Source organism: Maniola jurtina, chromosome Z (genome assembly GCF_905333055.1).
Source record: "Maniola jurtina chromosome Z, ilManJurt1.1, whole genome shotgun sequence".
NCBI classification, from domain to species: domain Eukaryota; kingdom Metazoa; phylum Arthropoda; class Insecta; order Lepidoptera; family Nymphalidae; genus Maniola; species Maniola jurtina.
In genome coordinates, this window is record NC_060058.1 from 14644285 (window position 1) to 14660257 (window position 15973).

Consider the following 15973-nt stretch of genomic DNA (forward strand, 5'->3'; position numbering starts at 1 on the left):
TTAGTCTAGGGTAGGAAACTCCTGATTTCTAATACGAGTTCATAAAAATACTTCGAACATGATCCTCTCCATTGCCCGCTGAGTGATTTTGAGCTCTCTTATCAGGCCCATAGTTGGCGGACCTCGTTTTGGAACTTTGTCTTGACACTGAATTTTTTTATTTTTTTATTTGAAAGAAGAATTAATAGAAATAAAGCAGTATGCTTGAATTGTTGAAGTGGTTACAGTTTGTTGGACTTTCTGAGGTTGAAGTTGCTAGTTTAGTGGTCGGTCTTGGCGTCGCTATAAGGGGATGGTGGAGGCGACTTAGGTAGGGTTTGTTAGCTTTGTTTATTCACATTGGAGATGCTTTGGTTCTATGTCACATAAACGACGACTGCAGTAGCGCTGGTTGAGGGTAGTTTGGATTTCGTTTAGGATACAACTGTAGGGAACCAGGTCACTGTCTAGTGGTCGGTCCGGGCGTCGCTATAAGGGGATGGTGGAGGCGACTTAGGTAGGGTTTGTTAGCTTTGTTTATTCACATTGGAGATGCTTTGGTTCTATGTCGCATAAACGACGACTGCAGTAGCGCTGGTTGAGGGTAGTTTAGATTTCGTTTAGGATACAACTGTAGGGAACCAGGTCACTGTCTAGTGGTCGGTCCGGGCGTCGCTATAAGGGGATGGTGGAGGTGACTTAGGTAGGGTTTGTTAGCTTTGTTTATTCACATTGGAGATGCTTTGGTTCTATGTCGCATAAACGACGACTGCAGTAGCGCTGGTTGAGGGTAGTTTGGATTTCGTTTAGGATACAACTGTAGGGAACCAGGTCACTGTCTAGTGGTCGGTCCGGGCGTCGCTATAAGGGGATGGTGGAGGCGACTTAGGTAGGGTTTGTTAGCTTTGTTTATTCACATTGGAGATGCTTTGGTTCTATGTCGCATAAACGACGACTGCAGTAGCGCTGGTTGAGGGTAGTTTGGATTTCGTTTAGGATACAACTGTAGGGAACCAGGTCACTGTCTAGTGGTCGGTCCGGGCGTCGCTATAAGGGGATGGTGGCGGCGACTTAGGTAGGGTTTGTTAGCTTTGTTTATTCACATTGGAGATGCTTTGGTTCTATGTCGCATAAACGACGACTGCAGTAGCGCTGGTTGAGGGTAGTTTGGATTTCGTTTAGGATACAACTGTAGGGAACCAGGTCACTGTCTAGTGGTCGGTCCGGGCGTCGCTATAAGGGGATGGTGGAGGCGACTTAGATAGGGTTTGTTAGCTTTGTTTATTCACATTGGAGATGCTTTGGTTCTATGTCACATAAACGACGACTGCAGTAGCGCTGGTTGAGGGTAGTTTGGATTTCATTTAGGATACAATTGTAGGGAACCAGGTCACTGTCTAGTAGTCGGTCCGGGCGTCGCTATAAAGGGATGGTGGAGGCGACTTAGTTAGGGTTGATGATTCTGAGGAGACTGAAGCAGACTTTACCACCATATTGTGACACACCACCACAATCTCCTGGGACACCGGCATACATGACCTGCCCAGTCACATAAAGCGCCTGCGAGGCTAACGTGGTTTACCCGTGTTAAATATGATGAGCAATATCTAAATAGGTTAACATGTAACAGCTAAGTTAAACAACGATAGAAATTGCAAATTTTTCACGAGTGATCTAGGATGATGCTCGAAACTCAGGAGTGCAACATTGGCCAATTTCACCAGCACTTTATATACAACAGTTAAAAGTCGAGTCGGGACATCGAATCATTAGTGCAAACGCGAACGTAATGTACAATTAAAGTCTAAATTTTTGTTCTAGACTAGCAATAATATAATCAGTTGCAAGCTTATTTGTTTGTGATCTCATATTATTTGAATGTAGTTAGTCATAGTAGAGTATTGTGTAAGATGTTCGTAATTTTAGTAAGTTATTTATTTTGTCTGGAATACAATACTTGGTGTGTTGGTGGTTTTTGTAAATCCATTTGTAAAATATTTTAAATATAATATCTTTAAGGTTAGGAAGATATTAAAGGGACAAATGTCGTTCGTTTGTAATCGCTTTATGGAGTCGTTATCTTTTGATTAATTTATCTTGGTAATGTTTTGTATATTACCAAGTCATCATGGCGGATGTAGCTCAGCTCCGAAAGTCATCTTGAAAACTATAACATCTCTGACATCGTATATAAATATAAGATTATTTCTGATCTTAAATTTCATGCAACATTGATTTGACCTAAACTTTATTGAGATTTGTATAAATCATGCGCCACTTGTGCGTCCCTTTAAGTGTGAAAGGAATATATTAAAGAAATATATCTATTAGAGTCATAGTATCACCATGTGATCTGTCGGTGTTTTCATCGATACATTTTTATAAAACGGTAGTGCCTCACTAACTAGCGCATAGATATTTTAAAATAATTTATCTTCCAGTGGCAGGTATGGCAGTTTTTTCAGATGTTTCTTTTTCTTTTCTTTACTACGATAGAGTTAATAGGCAATGTTACATACAGATACCTGTACTATGAAAAAGTCTTATCAGTAAAGATTAAAAAAAATCGTATCCCTTGCTGAAGACATGTAAACCCCACTCATATTTGTATAGTATCTATGAATTGTATTTTTTTTTTATTGTACTTTTTTGTAATTTTTTTGAGCTGAATAAACTTTTGTTTATTTATTATTTATAAAATTTACTTTGATGCAAATAAGTTTTAGTTTTTCTTCATCATGAAATAGTGATATCTAGCAAAGAAATGTTCTAATTTTATTTTTAGACTATGCAAAAAGTTATATAAATAAAGAAAAGGATAAACTGAAACCTAAGTGTATCCCACTGTCTACGTAATTTTAGCACTTGTATATGAAATGTTTCTGATGTATCATAATCAAATATTTTTCGAAATCATTAGTTATGTATAGTTTCTTGTAATATAATTATGTACTTTATATGAAAACATAAAGTACCAAAGACTGCAAAAAGACGGCAGGGCTAAATATGTAATGCTCAAAATTGAATTTTAAACTGTTACATGTCGATTTTCCTGGTCAGTACGCACCATTATGTTTAAATCAATTTTTTGTTTGTTGTAACTTTGTCAGTTGGCTTCCGTGTATGATACGTGATCTTGATTGTAGAACAACGAATTCTTTGCAAATATCTTTACTCTTTCAATACTAGCTTGTAGTTTTAATGTGTGCTTAAATTAATTCTACAGTATTATTGTGCAGTCTCAAGAGTGTAGCGTGCGTTAATCTTGGTTATTTTCAAGATATTGAACATCTTTAAGATTACAGGCTAGTTGGGTGCTTAGTGAAGTTTGAGATAAATGAAATGTCGTCAAATTAGCTCAAGGTGTTAAGGTTCTTATTTTTTTAGTCAGTGTGTTATAATAGATAAGTGTTCCCAAAATAATTTGCTGCAAAATAAAGCAAGCTGAAGTATTTTTGTCATGAAAGAATACTCAAAATTTTCTGTAATCATGTTCTTTTTCATTATACTGTATATAAAATGTAATTTTGGATTTTATTATTATTTGAATAAAGTAGTAATTTTCAATACTTTCTGTTTTTGTAACAAACTGTTTTGTATCACAAATTTTATAACCAGTCATGTTTGATAATGAATGTATGCAAATCAAGATTAATCTAACAAATGTCCGATTTTATCCTAATATAATATTTTGGAAACAATAAAACGATTATATTGAACTATTCACATGTTTTTCTTTTATAATTCCTTTATCATCATCAACCTATCAGGGATTCACTACTGAGAACGGATTTCCTCTCGGGTTGAGAAGGGTTCGGCAATAGTCCACCATGCTGTGTGGATTGGCAGACTTCATATTATGGTTTTGCGAAAATTATGGAGAACTGGGTACCGACGTTACAGGGCGTAATATAACGTGTTACAAAACTCGCATATTAGCGTTGTTTTCTGCTGCATCAATGCTCGCTGTGTTACATTACGCTCTGTAACGTCGGTCAGTACCCACCTTTAGGCATCCAGTTTCCTTCACCGTTGAACATTCATCTTGTAGTACGCGACAGGTCGAGATGGCAATAGGCATATGAGGCGAGGGACGCCCCGTAAACTCTCACGTCGTCCGCGCTAACCAGCACCGGGTTAGTGCGGTGGCTGTGCGGCCGTACAGGGCGTCCCCACCCCGATTGCCATTTCGACTTGTCGCGTACTATATGTTCTTGGATATTAATTTAACTTGCGAAGTAATTTCTGAACTCTAGGTTGGAGCCTGTGTAGTTAGGTTAAATAATACAATACAGTCCATAAAAATCATCTTTGTATTGGTTATCCAATGTTTACAACAATAAGATCTTATCCAAAATTGTTTCTTAACTAAGTCCTTAAAGCAAAATTAAATTATCACTGTTTATAAAGAAATCCAGGTTTCAAAGTAGGTATAAGTTTTCATAACAGTTTTCTTTAGTAAAATTCATTCAAATAAATAAATACTGATTGGCATTTTGTGGATATGTCACAGGGAAAAGGCAGTTTCAGTGATTTGGCGAATTTCCTAGGGATATAACGAAATTCCGAAAGAAGCCTCCAACTTAGTACCTCAGTTTGACGCTCATCTCCGACATTCGGAGACCGATTTTTTGTCGGTAAAAACGGAACACAGGTTGTAATATTGCGCACACGTCCTATAAAAAGTTTAACAAAAAAATCTAGGATAAAAGTCGGTGGCCCGATTATCGGGTCTGTAAAAGTCTGAGTGGGCGGAGCGCCTTACTAAAAAAAGTTCAATATTTTAACATTTCACTAGATTATTTTTTTATACCCTATCCGTGGAATGAAGTTAGTATTCTCTTTCAACAGAGAGAGCGAATTTCATGTCGAAGATAAGTTAGTGTTTAAAGAAAAAGCTCTTTCTTCATTTTGTACAACAAATGTATAAAATCTTTACACGTTAACCTCAAATTAGTACATTTAACTTGTAATTCCGCCTTTATGGTATCAAATCATAACCGTAGCCAGGAATTGATTTCGAGAGGGCTTATTATCTTCCACTTTCTTCATTCCACGAAGAGAATATAGTAAAATCAATTTGGATATTCGGCTACTTCCAGGATTTCGTGATATCGCTAGCTACTAGCAGATTGCGGAATCGATCACTGGTTACCTTTTTTCTCGGTGACAGATATAATTTTATACTATGCCTGATAAAACTACGATTTTATGTTAATTAAAAGCATTAATGATTTTTAATTAAACGAAGTAAACTACAGTTTCTTGCTAGTTTTTTTTTTTAAATAGTGCTATGTTGTGACTAAAGGAAAAGATATGAATCACTGACTGATAAATGACTGTAGGTACGAAGAGGTGAGGATTGAGGATCTGATAGGTATATAATCAATAAGGATAGGTATATAATCAAAATTCGCATGAACCGTCTGGTTAATAACTGACTTTGTAAGGAGTTTCCATCCCACTCACGCCTTTAACTGATGAACACAATCATGTGTCTTGAATTTGGGTAGGTACATATACATGTGTTCGTGTTTTATAAAAACTATACGTACGCAAGTGTGTATGTGTTACAATAAAAAATTGTGCTACTGTGTAAAATAGAGAAGTAGAATTGGTTCATCGATTAAGAGAACAGAACTACTAGAAGACAACAAAATATCATCAGTTCACTGCATTTAATTAAAAACCAATACGACTTTAGTTTTTTCCACTCCGCTGCAGGTTCTTAATATTGGGTCAGGGTATACATTAGAAAACTTATCAGGCAATGCAACGTTGATAACATTAAAGAATGGTGGGTGGGACCATTCGCTTGCGCTATTATAATAAATTAAGTGAAATCGTAAATTAATTTTAAAACCAGACGTATAAGACATGAAAGATTTCTAAAGAGGGTTTAAGCTAATAATTTTAATTCGGATGATGAGAGATATAGGATATAAGTAAGAGCAAATAGGAGCAGAGATTGAAGAAGGTAAGTAAGTAATATAAGGTAAATAATTTAAACAATTGACTTCAAGCAACAATCTTAGTGGTAAGTCTAAATATCTCACCAATGCGGAGTTGGGATTAATTACTTTGATATTAATTAACTTCTACTTAAAATGCATGTAAAATAGTGAGTTATAAAACTCGGGCGACATCAATAATAGGTAGGTACTTAATGTAAACATGTTCAAGAAAATTCATTTTTACTAAATATTTATTGATCGATCAAAGAGCTTTGCGAAGAACAAGTTTTTACATAACTATTATTATCGATCATGTCTAAACATCAAAATATGACATAGAACATCCAACATCACATCTAATTGTGCCCGGACCCGCTGACGTTACTGGAGCAAGAACGTCGCAGTGTGAAGGAAACGGCTTCAATAGTGCGAAAAAGATTAAGTAAACAATTAACTGATCGTCGGTCGACAGGTCCGTTTGCTTTGGGCCGAGAGAGAGCGTTTCCTGGGCTCTTGCGAGGAGTTTACCACACTTTGCATTTCTTGACCGGGTTCATCGGAGAACCGACGGGGCATTTGAAGTCGGAAGCGAATTCTTCCATGTTGGACACGGGGCCGACGACGCGGAATCGGCCTGGCGCGTGGAAGCCGGTCGTGATCCGGAGTTTGATGGCTTCATTGCGGTACACCGAGCACCATGTGTTCGCTGCGCTCATCCAGAATAGCTGTAAAAAATATTTTTTAAAGTCACCATAAACCGACGGGCAACGCACTTTACTAGAATTCATAGTCAAGATAGGGGCTTCTTTAGACGACGATTCAAACGATATGTGTTATATTCAACCTTTATGCAATGCATTAAGGTTGTGTATATGCAAATGTATATGTCATTTGAATCCTAAAGATCCTCTAAAGATGTCCCTACCTTGACTAAGTATGAATTCCATTCCGGTGTTAAATTGGAGAGGCGACAACGTCAGCCTTTGTCAAAGGACCAATAAAGAGCAGATTTTTAACCCCCGACCCAAAAAGAGGGGTGTTATAAGTTTGACGTGTGTATCTGTGTATCTGTCTGTGGCATCGCAGCGCCTAAACGAATGAACCGATTTTAATTTAGTTTTTTTTTGTTTGAAAGGTGGCTTGATCGAGTGTTCTTAGCTATCATCCAAGAAAATCGGTTCAGCCGTTTGAAAGTTATCAGCTTTTTTCTACTTACTCTAGCCTTCACTTGTCGGGGGTGTTATAAATTTTTAATTTACACTTGTTGTTAATAAGTATGTATGAGTTCACTGAAATTAATGGGAATTCATAAGTAATTTTATTTTCGATGTCGTATCTACCTAGTAAGTATAGAATTTATTTTGGCACATAAGTTTAATCAGAACTAATTGTAAGACCTACTTGTACCCACATTCCAGCGAAAAAACCATTATTTATTTTATTTATTATTTTATCATAGTTCAAATAAAATAGAGAAATCCTGATTGGTATTTAAAGCACAAAAAATATTTCTATGTCCGTTATAGACTTTGAAACCACTAAGCCAATGTGTCGCACATCAGTATTTTCTATAAAACTAAAAAGTAACATAGTTAAAAGAGACACTATTGCTTCTCGTTTTACGTGCGTATTACCTGTCTAGGAGTGTATTTTTCGAGACCTGGTAGTCGAGCCTCTTCACCGTGGCGCTGCGTCCAAGCTTGATAAGCATAATAAGCTTCCTTGATTCCACCGTTGTCAGCAATATTTTCTCCTTGAGTATTGACGCCGTTAAGCTTGAAAAAAGATTAGGAAAAGTTGAAGACGATTGATTGGCGAGGTATACTTTACAATTCGCATAACTAGGTACCTATTATATTTCTTACCTTCATGTTCACTTCCTTCACAGTGTAGTTAGAGTATTGATCAATGATACATTTGGCTTTCTCCAAATACTTTTGTTTAGTCATTTCTTGCCACCAGTCAATCAGATTACCATTTTTATCGAATTGACGACCCTGTAAATAATTAAATACATTTATTTATCAAAGCTTATTTTTTGGTTTACCTGGCCGGTATATTTGCTATAAGAAGCCTTAAAGTTTAAAGCAACGAATATATTATTATGTACAACATGCAAAATTATTATCTAGCAATTGAGTAAATAGGTATTACTTGAGTTCACAACAGCAAGTGGATTAAGTAGGTATGATTAGATAGGTATTATTATAACATGCTGTTTTCATGTGAGGATGTAGAACCACTTACAGGTAACCGCAGCTTGTATTTAAAAGAAAAATGTTTAGCTATTTAGTCACATATAATATACAGATACTACGACAAAGAAACAGGAAGTATTAGTTAGAAATTTCAGTAAAAAAAAACAAACATAACTTTGATGTACTCTCAGGTTAAATACCTAACTACTAATGTCACAAAGAAAAAATACCTACTTCTATAGCAAAAAACCTAGATAACAATCTATTGTACTATACTTAGGCTAAAAAAAATAACTTAGGCTAAAAATACCTGATCATCGAAGCCATGAGTGATTTCGTGACCGATAACAAAACCTATGGCGCCATAGTTCATGTAAGCTGGACGTTGCGCTGAGAAAAATGCTCCTTGCAGGATACCGGCTGGAAATTCTGTTCACAAATTAAAGGTAAAAACATTATTAATATTAATTTTATTATTTATTAATATTGTATGTATAATAATTTTTATTTTTAGGGTTCCATACCTCAAAAGGAAAAACGGAACCCTGTTGTCTGTCTGTCTTCCAAATTTCCAAAGTAAGATAACTATACCAAGAGGGGTATCATATAAAAAGGCTTTACCTGTACATTCTAAAACAGATTTTTAATTATTGTCATGCATAATAGTTTTTGATTTATCGTGCAAAATGTCGAAAAAATACCTGAGTACGGAACCCTCAGTGCGCGAGTCTGATTCGCACTTGGCTGGTTTTTTTTATTAAATAATCTCCCCAAACTAAGACCTGGCGGACTGTTAAAATACTGAGAGCAATAATGCAAGAAGTTCACTTCACTATTGTGAAAATACTGATTCCCATTGAGGCCGGCAATATACCTACGTCAGGTGTTTAATTTGTTGTTCAAGTGCAGGATAGCACTGAAATTATACACAAGTTTCAGTTTCTAATATGTATCGTCGAATTCAATCTCTATTTAAAGCTCCCCTGAAATAAAGGGTTTTTATAATTTTTCTGCAATTTTCGGCTGAAGGCTACTAGTTTACATAATATGTTTTTTGAAGGAAATAACGATCAGTAATTCAGAAGTTACAAAGCTGTGACTGACGGACAGACGGACAAGTGCAATTTCACACAAGTAGACTTGGAGACCTCGTTCGGTCAGTAATAGTCTTATATATTGTATAAAATGTATAATTCCGTCTCATCTCAGTATGAGAAGCGCGCTGGTCAAGTACGGATTGGCAGACTTCATAGACCTTTGAGAACATTATGAAGAACTCTCAGCTATGCAGGTTTCCTCGCGATGTTTTCCTTTACCGTTAAAAAGAGTGGTAGGTATTTAATTTCTTAAAACTACATAACTACGAAAAGTTAATGGTGTGTGCCCGAAATCGAACCCCGACCTCCCGAATAGGAGGCGGATGTCCTAACCACTGGGCTATCACGGTTTCCATGTCAGCTTATGACGTATATAATTTTACTCACGTATGCTGTTTTCAATAGAGGAGTAGAAGGCGTTCACGATGGCGGGACGGCCGTGGGTCACCCAGTCGGTTTTGTTGACTGGCTCACGGAGTCTACTGAACAGGTATTCAGTTCCAAAGAGGGTGAGATTCAAGACAGACTCCATAAGCTTGTCAGATGACATCTCCAGCTGTTTGAAAATACAAGAAATGAATATCATGAATATTGAATGAAAACATACTCTGTGTGAATGAGTTTTGTCACTTTTATAAATTAGCTTGCTCTCAGGATATATTTATAAACGAAGAAAAAAAAGTAAACTACTAAAGGTGCCCACGCACCACAACTGCACTGCAGCGGAACTGCGCGTCGCGTCAGCGACCCGCACGATATTCTATCCAGGCGCGACGCGCGTACGTCATTGCCGCGCGGCGCGGCTGGAGAGAATATCGTGCGGGGCGCTCACGCGACGCGCAGTTCCGCTGCATTGCAGTTGTGGTGCGTGGGCACCTTTAAGGTGGAAGCGACGGGCTTGCCCGCGAAATTCAAATTTAATTTGTAAACTAATACGAGAACGTAGGCTTATGGTATTTTATATGCGACAAAGATGCGACAATGGAAGTGTCATCCTGACAGGTTCATATAAAAATCTTTACTTGAAAGGGTCCAGTTTAAATTATTATTTAATAAAAATTAATAATTAATAATTAATAAGAAGAAATTAATTCTAGTATCGACTATGAATAGTCGATACTAGAATTAATTTCTTAGTATTAGTTTACAAATTGCGGAAAACCAACTTAAATTTGAATTTCGCGGGCAGGCCCGTCATTAGTATATGGTACGTACTTATCCATGGTTTTCTGGTATATAAAGCTTTGATTAGATATGGATACCTATCTTCGATGTATATAATGTATTATCTTAAATAACTACCTATCATGACTACCTCTCATGGCTCTCAGGTTGCAAAAAAGCTAGAACCCAGAGCTATAAAACCACTTATTTAAAAAAATCAACAAGCGCCATCTTACTTACAGACAGTAAAAATACAATTATAGGTATTTTTTACTTGATCGTTCAATAGATGGCGCAAAACGTTCTGAAGATGTTCTGAAGATTTTTTTTTTCTCTCGTCTGGCTTTATTCAGATAAGCCAATGTCAAGTTTGTAGTTATTTTCAAGTTAGTGAAACTATGTATAAGAATGGACTTCGTCTGTGCCGGCACCCGCCGACATACACGCAGCGCCCCTTTAGAGCGCTTCGCAGTCAGTTCCACCACCAAAAAACACCAACTAACACAAAAACTGGCCACTCCACAACATGCGCGCCAGCAAACGCCAACACAGACGAAGTCCTCCATTCTGTAGTTTGTGGTTTGTTGTACTTTGTCTGTCAAATTGTCAATGTGTGTATGTATTTTCTGAATGTTTTTGATTCGTGGCGTGGTTTCTAGTTCACGAGATGCAATAGAAGTGTACACCGATGGATCCAAAACAAAAACCGGCACAGGAGCAGGAGCCTACTGCCAAGAACTAAACATGAAAATACTCGGTAAGGACAACTCTGTCTACCAAGCAGAGTGTGTAGGCATTACAACCGCAGCCATAGCAATGGCAAATCGACAGGTAAAAAACTTTAAGATTAACATTAACTCAGATAGCCAAGCTGTTCTCAAAGCTTTGGCTAAATTCTCGACAACCTCCGAACTCATACAAGACTGCCATAAGGCTCTGGAAACACTCGCCATGTCGAATGACATCACCCTACGGTGGGTCAAAGGACATGATGGGGACCAGGGAAACGAGGCAGCGGACGCATTAGCACGCAAGGCTACGACGCTGAAGGTGACAGGGCCACAGCCTATTGTACCCATACCCTTCAGTGAGTATAAAACTTGGTTGCATGAACTAACACTTAAAGAGCATTCCCGATTATGGGCAAGCGCAACTGACTGCAGGCAAGTCAAAGAGGCTTTCCCTGTACTGTAATGTACTGTCTTCAAGATTTTTGTAGCACCATCAAATCAAGTTCTATCTGTTCAATGACATCATCAGAATATTTGTAGAAAAAATTAGTGAAAACGGTTTCCGCATTTCAGAAATATTAACCATAAAAAATTACAATATTTTGAGGTTAGGTCCAGCTAAAAAGTAAGACAGGATCTTTATAGGCTTAATAAAACAGTCAATTTTAGATTTTTTTTAAACAAAATATTCGAGTAGGTATTCGACTGATAGCAGAGAAAGAAAAATATAGTCTTTTATTTTACGAATACTTACCTACCTAGTACCCGTTCACGTATAGGTACATCGCTGACCTTTACACGATTAACACCGATGACAGAACTCTACATGTTCTGTAGTAATAATTAGTATGAATGATTGGATAGTAATTAGGAAATAATATTTCACTCGTATTGGATACAGGAACTGGCAATTTGCAGGGCACATATTTCGAAAAAACGATAGGCGTTTGGGTCCCAAAAGTGTTGGCATCACTACCTCGTAGCAGAAAGCGCAGCGTTGAAAGAGCCCTCACTAGGTGGAAAGGCAACGAGTCGCAAGAAGCGACTGGATTCAGGCGGCGCAAGGCCGTGGTCTGTGGAAGTCCTTACAAGAGACCTATGTCCAGCTGTGGACGTCTAGCGGTTGATAATGATAATGGTTAGATGCCTAGCTTTATGAGACCAGATAATACATCTAGTGGGAGGCTTTGGCTGTGGCTAGTTACCACTCTACTGGATAATTCACTCTGCTATGAGCAAAGTCCTACAGCTACTCAACTCGGCGCGTAACATACACAAACCGAAATAAAAACATACTAAATAGAATGTAAACAAACCAAAAAGAGCCTCAATAGCTCAACCGGTAAAGGAGTGGACTGAAAACCGACAGGTCGACGGTTCAAACCCCGCCCGTTGCACTATTGTCGTACCTACTCCTAGCACAAGCCTGACGCTTAGTTGGAGAGGAAAGGGAAATATTAGTCATTTAACATGGCTAATATTCTTTAAAAAAAAAAAAAAAAAATATGGCGTCTATGCATACATATATCGCTAGGCATCTCGAACATAGACATTATAGACTGGGGCTATGTACTCTTGCCGATAAAGATAAATCGATTCGACTTCCATCGACTATTTTTCTTCGAATTATATAAGTACCTACATTAAAACGTGTTATTTATTACTCCGCATTTGAGAAGGTTAAAAAATCATAAATGCGGTAAAAATAAAGATTATTCACAGTAAAAATAGGCTCTAAAAATAATAATAAACAATTCAGAGTAACAAAACTCAAATTAAAAAAAAATCGATGTCGTAGACCTATATAATCGATATAACAAACAATAATATCATTTTTAAAAATGAACATCCCTTCTCAGTACTTTTGTGACAAATGAATGGCAATCAGTAAATAACTACAATAATGGCTTCTTTCCAGGCTGCATGGTCTACGACCTTTGCCTTTCCTGAAGGGGATAAAAATTAAAAGTTAAAACTAACTACAATAATGGCTTACATAACAGCCGGAAGTTTAAAAGCACTTTTATTTACGAAAAAAACAATCCCAAAACAAATATTCATGAAACTTAGTGAGAAATTATGTTTTTATTTTAGCTTTAATAAATGAATAAAAAATTTAAGGTACAATGCTTCTTGTGAGAGTACTGTCCATGGGCATTCTCCTTTAAAACATCTTAATAAATACTACTCCAGCAATGCGCGGGACTTCAATTGCTTGTATACATGGCATAATATTGTATATCAAATCTTTGAAAAGAGCAACCGCTGAGTTTCTTGCTGGTTCTTCTCGAAGGGAAAGGCATTCTGAACCAGTGGTAGATGCTTTTGACGATACAAAAGAACTTGTAAAAGTCTAATTGAATAAAAATATTTTGAATTTTGAATTTTTACTTAATCTCTATTTTGTTTCAAAGATGAACGTTGTGGTGTTAGAATACGAAGAGAGTATGCAGAGGAATGCTGTAGAAATCACGCAACTTCAAGAGCAGCTCAGGATGCAGGCTGCGACATATGACGTCAATATTGACACATATCGTAAGGTGAGATACACCATTTTACCATTTGAGTAGATTAACGGACTGGTATTGGAATACAAAGAGAAGATACAGGGGAGTGTTTTAAAGGTCACGCAACTTCAGGAGTAGCTCAGGATGCAGGAGAACTGGCGTCAATATTGACGCTTCGAGAACTGGCGTCAATATTGACGCATATCAAGGTGAGATACACCATTTTACGATTTGAGTAGATTAACGGACTGGTATTGGTATATAAAGAGAAGATACAGAGGAGTGTTTCAAAGGTCACGCAACTTCAGGAGTAGCTCAGAATGCAGGCTTCGAGAACTCGCGTCTATATTGACGCATATCAAGGTGAGATACACCATTTTACCATTTGAGTAGATTAACAGACTGGTATTGGTATAATATAAAGAGAAGATACAGAGGAGTGTTTAAAAGGTCACGAAACTTCAGGAGTAGCTCAGGATGCAGGCTTCGAGAACTGGCGTCAATATTGACGCATATCAAGGTGAGATACACCATTTTACCATTTGAGTAGATTAACAGACCGGTATTGGTATATAAAGAAAAGATACAGAGGAGTGTTTAAAAGTCACACAACTTGAAGCTAACGCCAATATTGACGCATATCAAGATGAGTTATGCACAGACGATATTTGTAATTGTAATGCGTTCGAAAGTACAAAAAATTGAAAAACAAAAGTAAACGCCAACGCACACTTGCTTTTCTACATGCAGCAGGCAGGTCAGTAAACGCTACACTTCGTTGATATAATATACTAGAGTGATAAAATTATTTAATAGTTGGTAAAGTCAAGACACGTAAGGCCGCTTTTAAGCAGAAATTGAATTCGAGGGTAAAAGAATCAAGCAATAATTTTTCAATGGCCCGTTGAAATAAACATACCTAAGTACTTACTAATATTTTTGCTCGACTTTACGTGATTTTCGGGGCCAGTATTTTTGTTCCAGCAAAAATTGTTTAAAATTTTGTGCTTTTCAAATAAGACAACTAGGCTTAATAAGTGCTAAATAGAAACTCGAGCGTGGCGGATTCAATTTTTTTGATAATTTTTCAGAAAAGATTTTGATAAATTCAAGAACTAGTGTAGGTAATAGCTAGAATTTAATTTTAATTCTCACCTCTCTGATATAGAAACTCGAAGACTTGGAAGAGAAGCTAAAACAGAATCAATTCAAGGATTATTTGGCGCAAACCAACTATCCGTTGCATAGTTCGCACTCCGAATTCGAAAATAGGGTAGAACGACCGTATTCTGGCCGCAGGGATTACACGGATGGAACTAATTATAATTCCATCCCAGTTTACCCCAGTCCAAACCCCATGACAAACCAAACATCAAACAGGAATTTTGACACACCAACGTTACAAGTCATGCACAAAGATAGCCAGGATGCAACTAATTTTAACTCTCTAGTTCACCCAAATCCAAAACCCATAACGAACCAATCATCAAACCGGAATTTTAATAACCCGAAGCTACAAGTCATGCAACATGATAGCAAGGATGCAACATTATTTTTATTTGTTTCAGCTTTTCACCAGCCACCACGATTACTTATGGACGAATCAATTTTGAGTCAATCTTCTGCACATTATGCTGAGGGGATTTAGTTCCTCAGGGCTTGTGGGAGCCCGGGTACAGGTTATTTGACCGCCGCCTGTTGCTCGGCGTTGTCGGCTCGTTTGGCACCACCCAGGGGACACGTGTAGGGTGGGTCTTAGGATAAGATGGTAAATCCTACGGACGCGAGCGACAGTCGTCCCCCGAACCGCAAAGATGTGAAAATAAAAAGGAAGTTATACAAAGTCTCAATAATGCACAACGAACACGTGTTTGGCACTTAAACTAAAATTGCCATGGCATGGAGCAATTACTGAAGTTTTGAGGAAGTTATGAACCGCAAAGATGTGAAAATAAAAAGGAAGTTATACAAAGTCTCAATAATGCACAACGAACACGTGTTTGGCACTTAAACTAAAATTGCCATGGCATGGAGCAATTACTGAAGTTTTGAGGAAGTTATGAACCGCAAAGATGTGAAAATAAAAAGGAAGTTATACAAAGTCTCAATAATGCACAACGAACACGTGCTTTGGCACTTAACCTCTCGTCTGTTAAAAGTATTAAAAATAAAATGCTTGTAACAAAGTTATTTGAAAAATAAACAATAAAACAAAAACTGTTTTTTTTTTTTATATTATAGCCATTCCATATATACATTACTTCACGATATATCCCGAGAACAAGTGTAAATTAAAAATTTATAACACCCCCGACAAGTGCAGGTTACAGTAACTAGAAAAGA

The 15973-nt window shown here is 37.2% G+C and overlaps 1 protein-coding gene and 1 long non-coding RNA gene across 3 annotated transcripts in view; one reads left to right on the forward strand and one right to left on the reverse strand.

The window, feature by feature from the left end:
- Positions 1 to 4274: 4274 nt before the first annotated feature.
- The window catches only part of LOC123880250 (neprilysin-2), an 82020-nt gene continuing 70321 nt past the window's right edge, over positions 4275 to 15973 (reverse strand). For both annotated transcript variants that reach the window (XM_045928270.1, XM_045928269.1), the window contains 5 exons: positions 9616 to 9784; positions 8442 to 8560; positions 7799 to 7930; positions 7568 to 7708; positions 4275 to 6658 (listed from right to left, as the gene is read on the reverse strand). In XM_045928270.1, the coding sequence (XP_045784226.1) occupies positions 6458 to 6658; positions 7568 to 7708; positions 7799 to 7930; positions 8442 to 8560; positions 9616 to 9784 (762 nt within the window). In that variant the 3' untranslated portion in view covers positions 4275 to 6457. The remainder of the gene's footprint in view (positions 6659 to 7567; positions 7709 to 7798; positions 7931 to 8441; positions 8561 to 9615; positions 9785 to 15973) is intronic.
- On the forward strand, positions 10893 to 15398 carry LOC123880285. Its single transcript, XR_006799197.1, has 3 exons — positions 10893 to 11149; positions 13538 to 13663; positions 15199 to 15398. It is a non-coding gene; the product is annotated as an uncharacterized LOC123880285 (long non-coding RNA).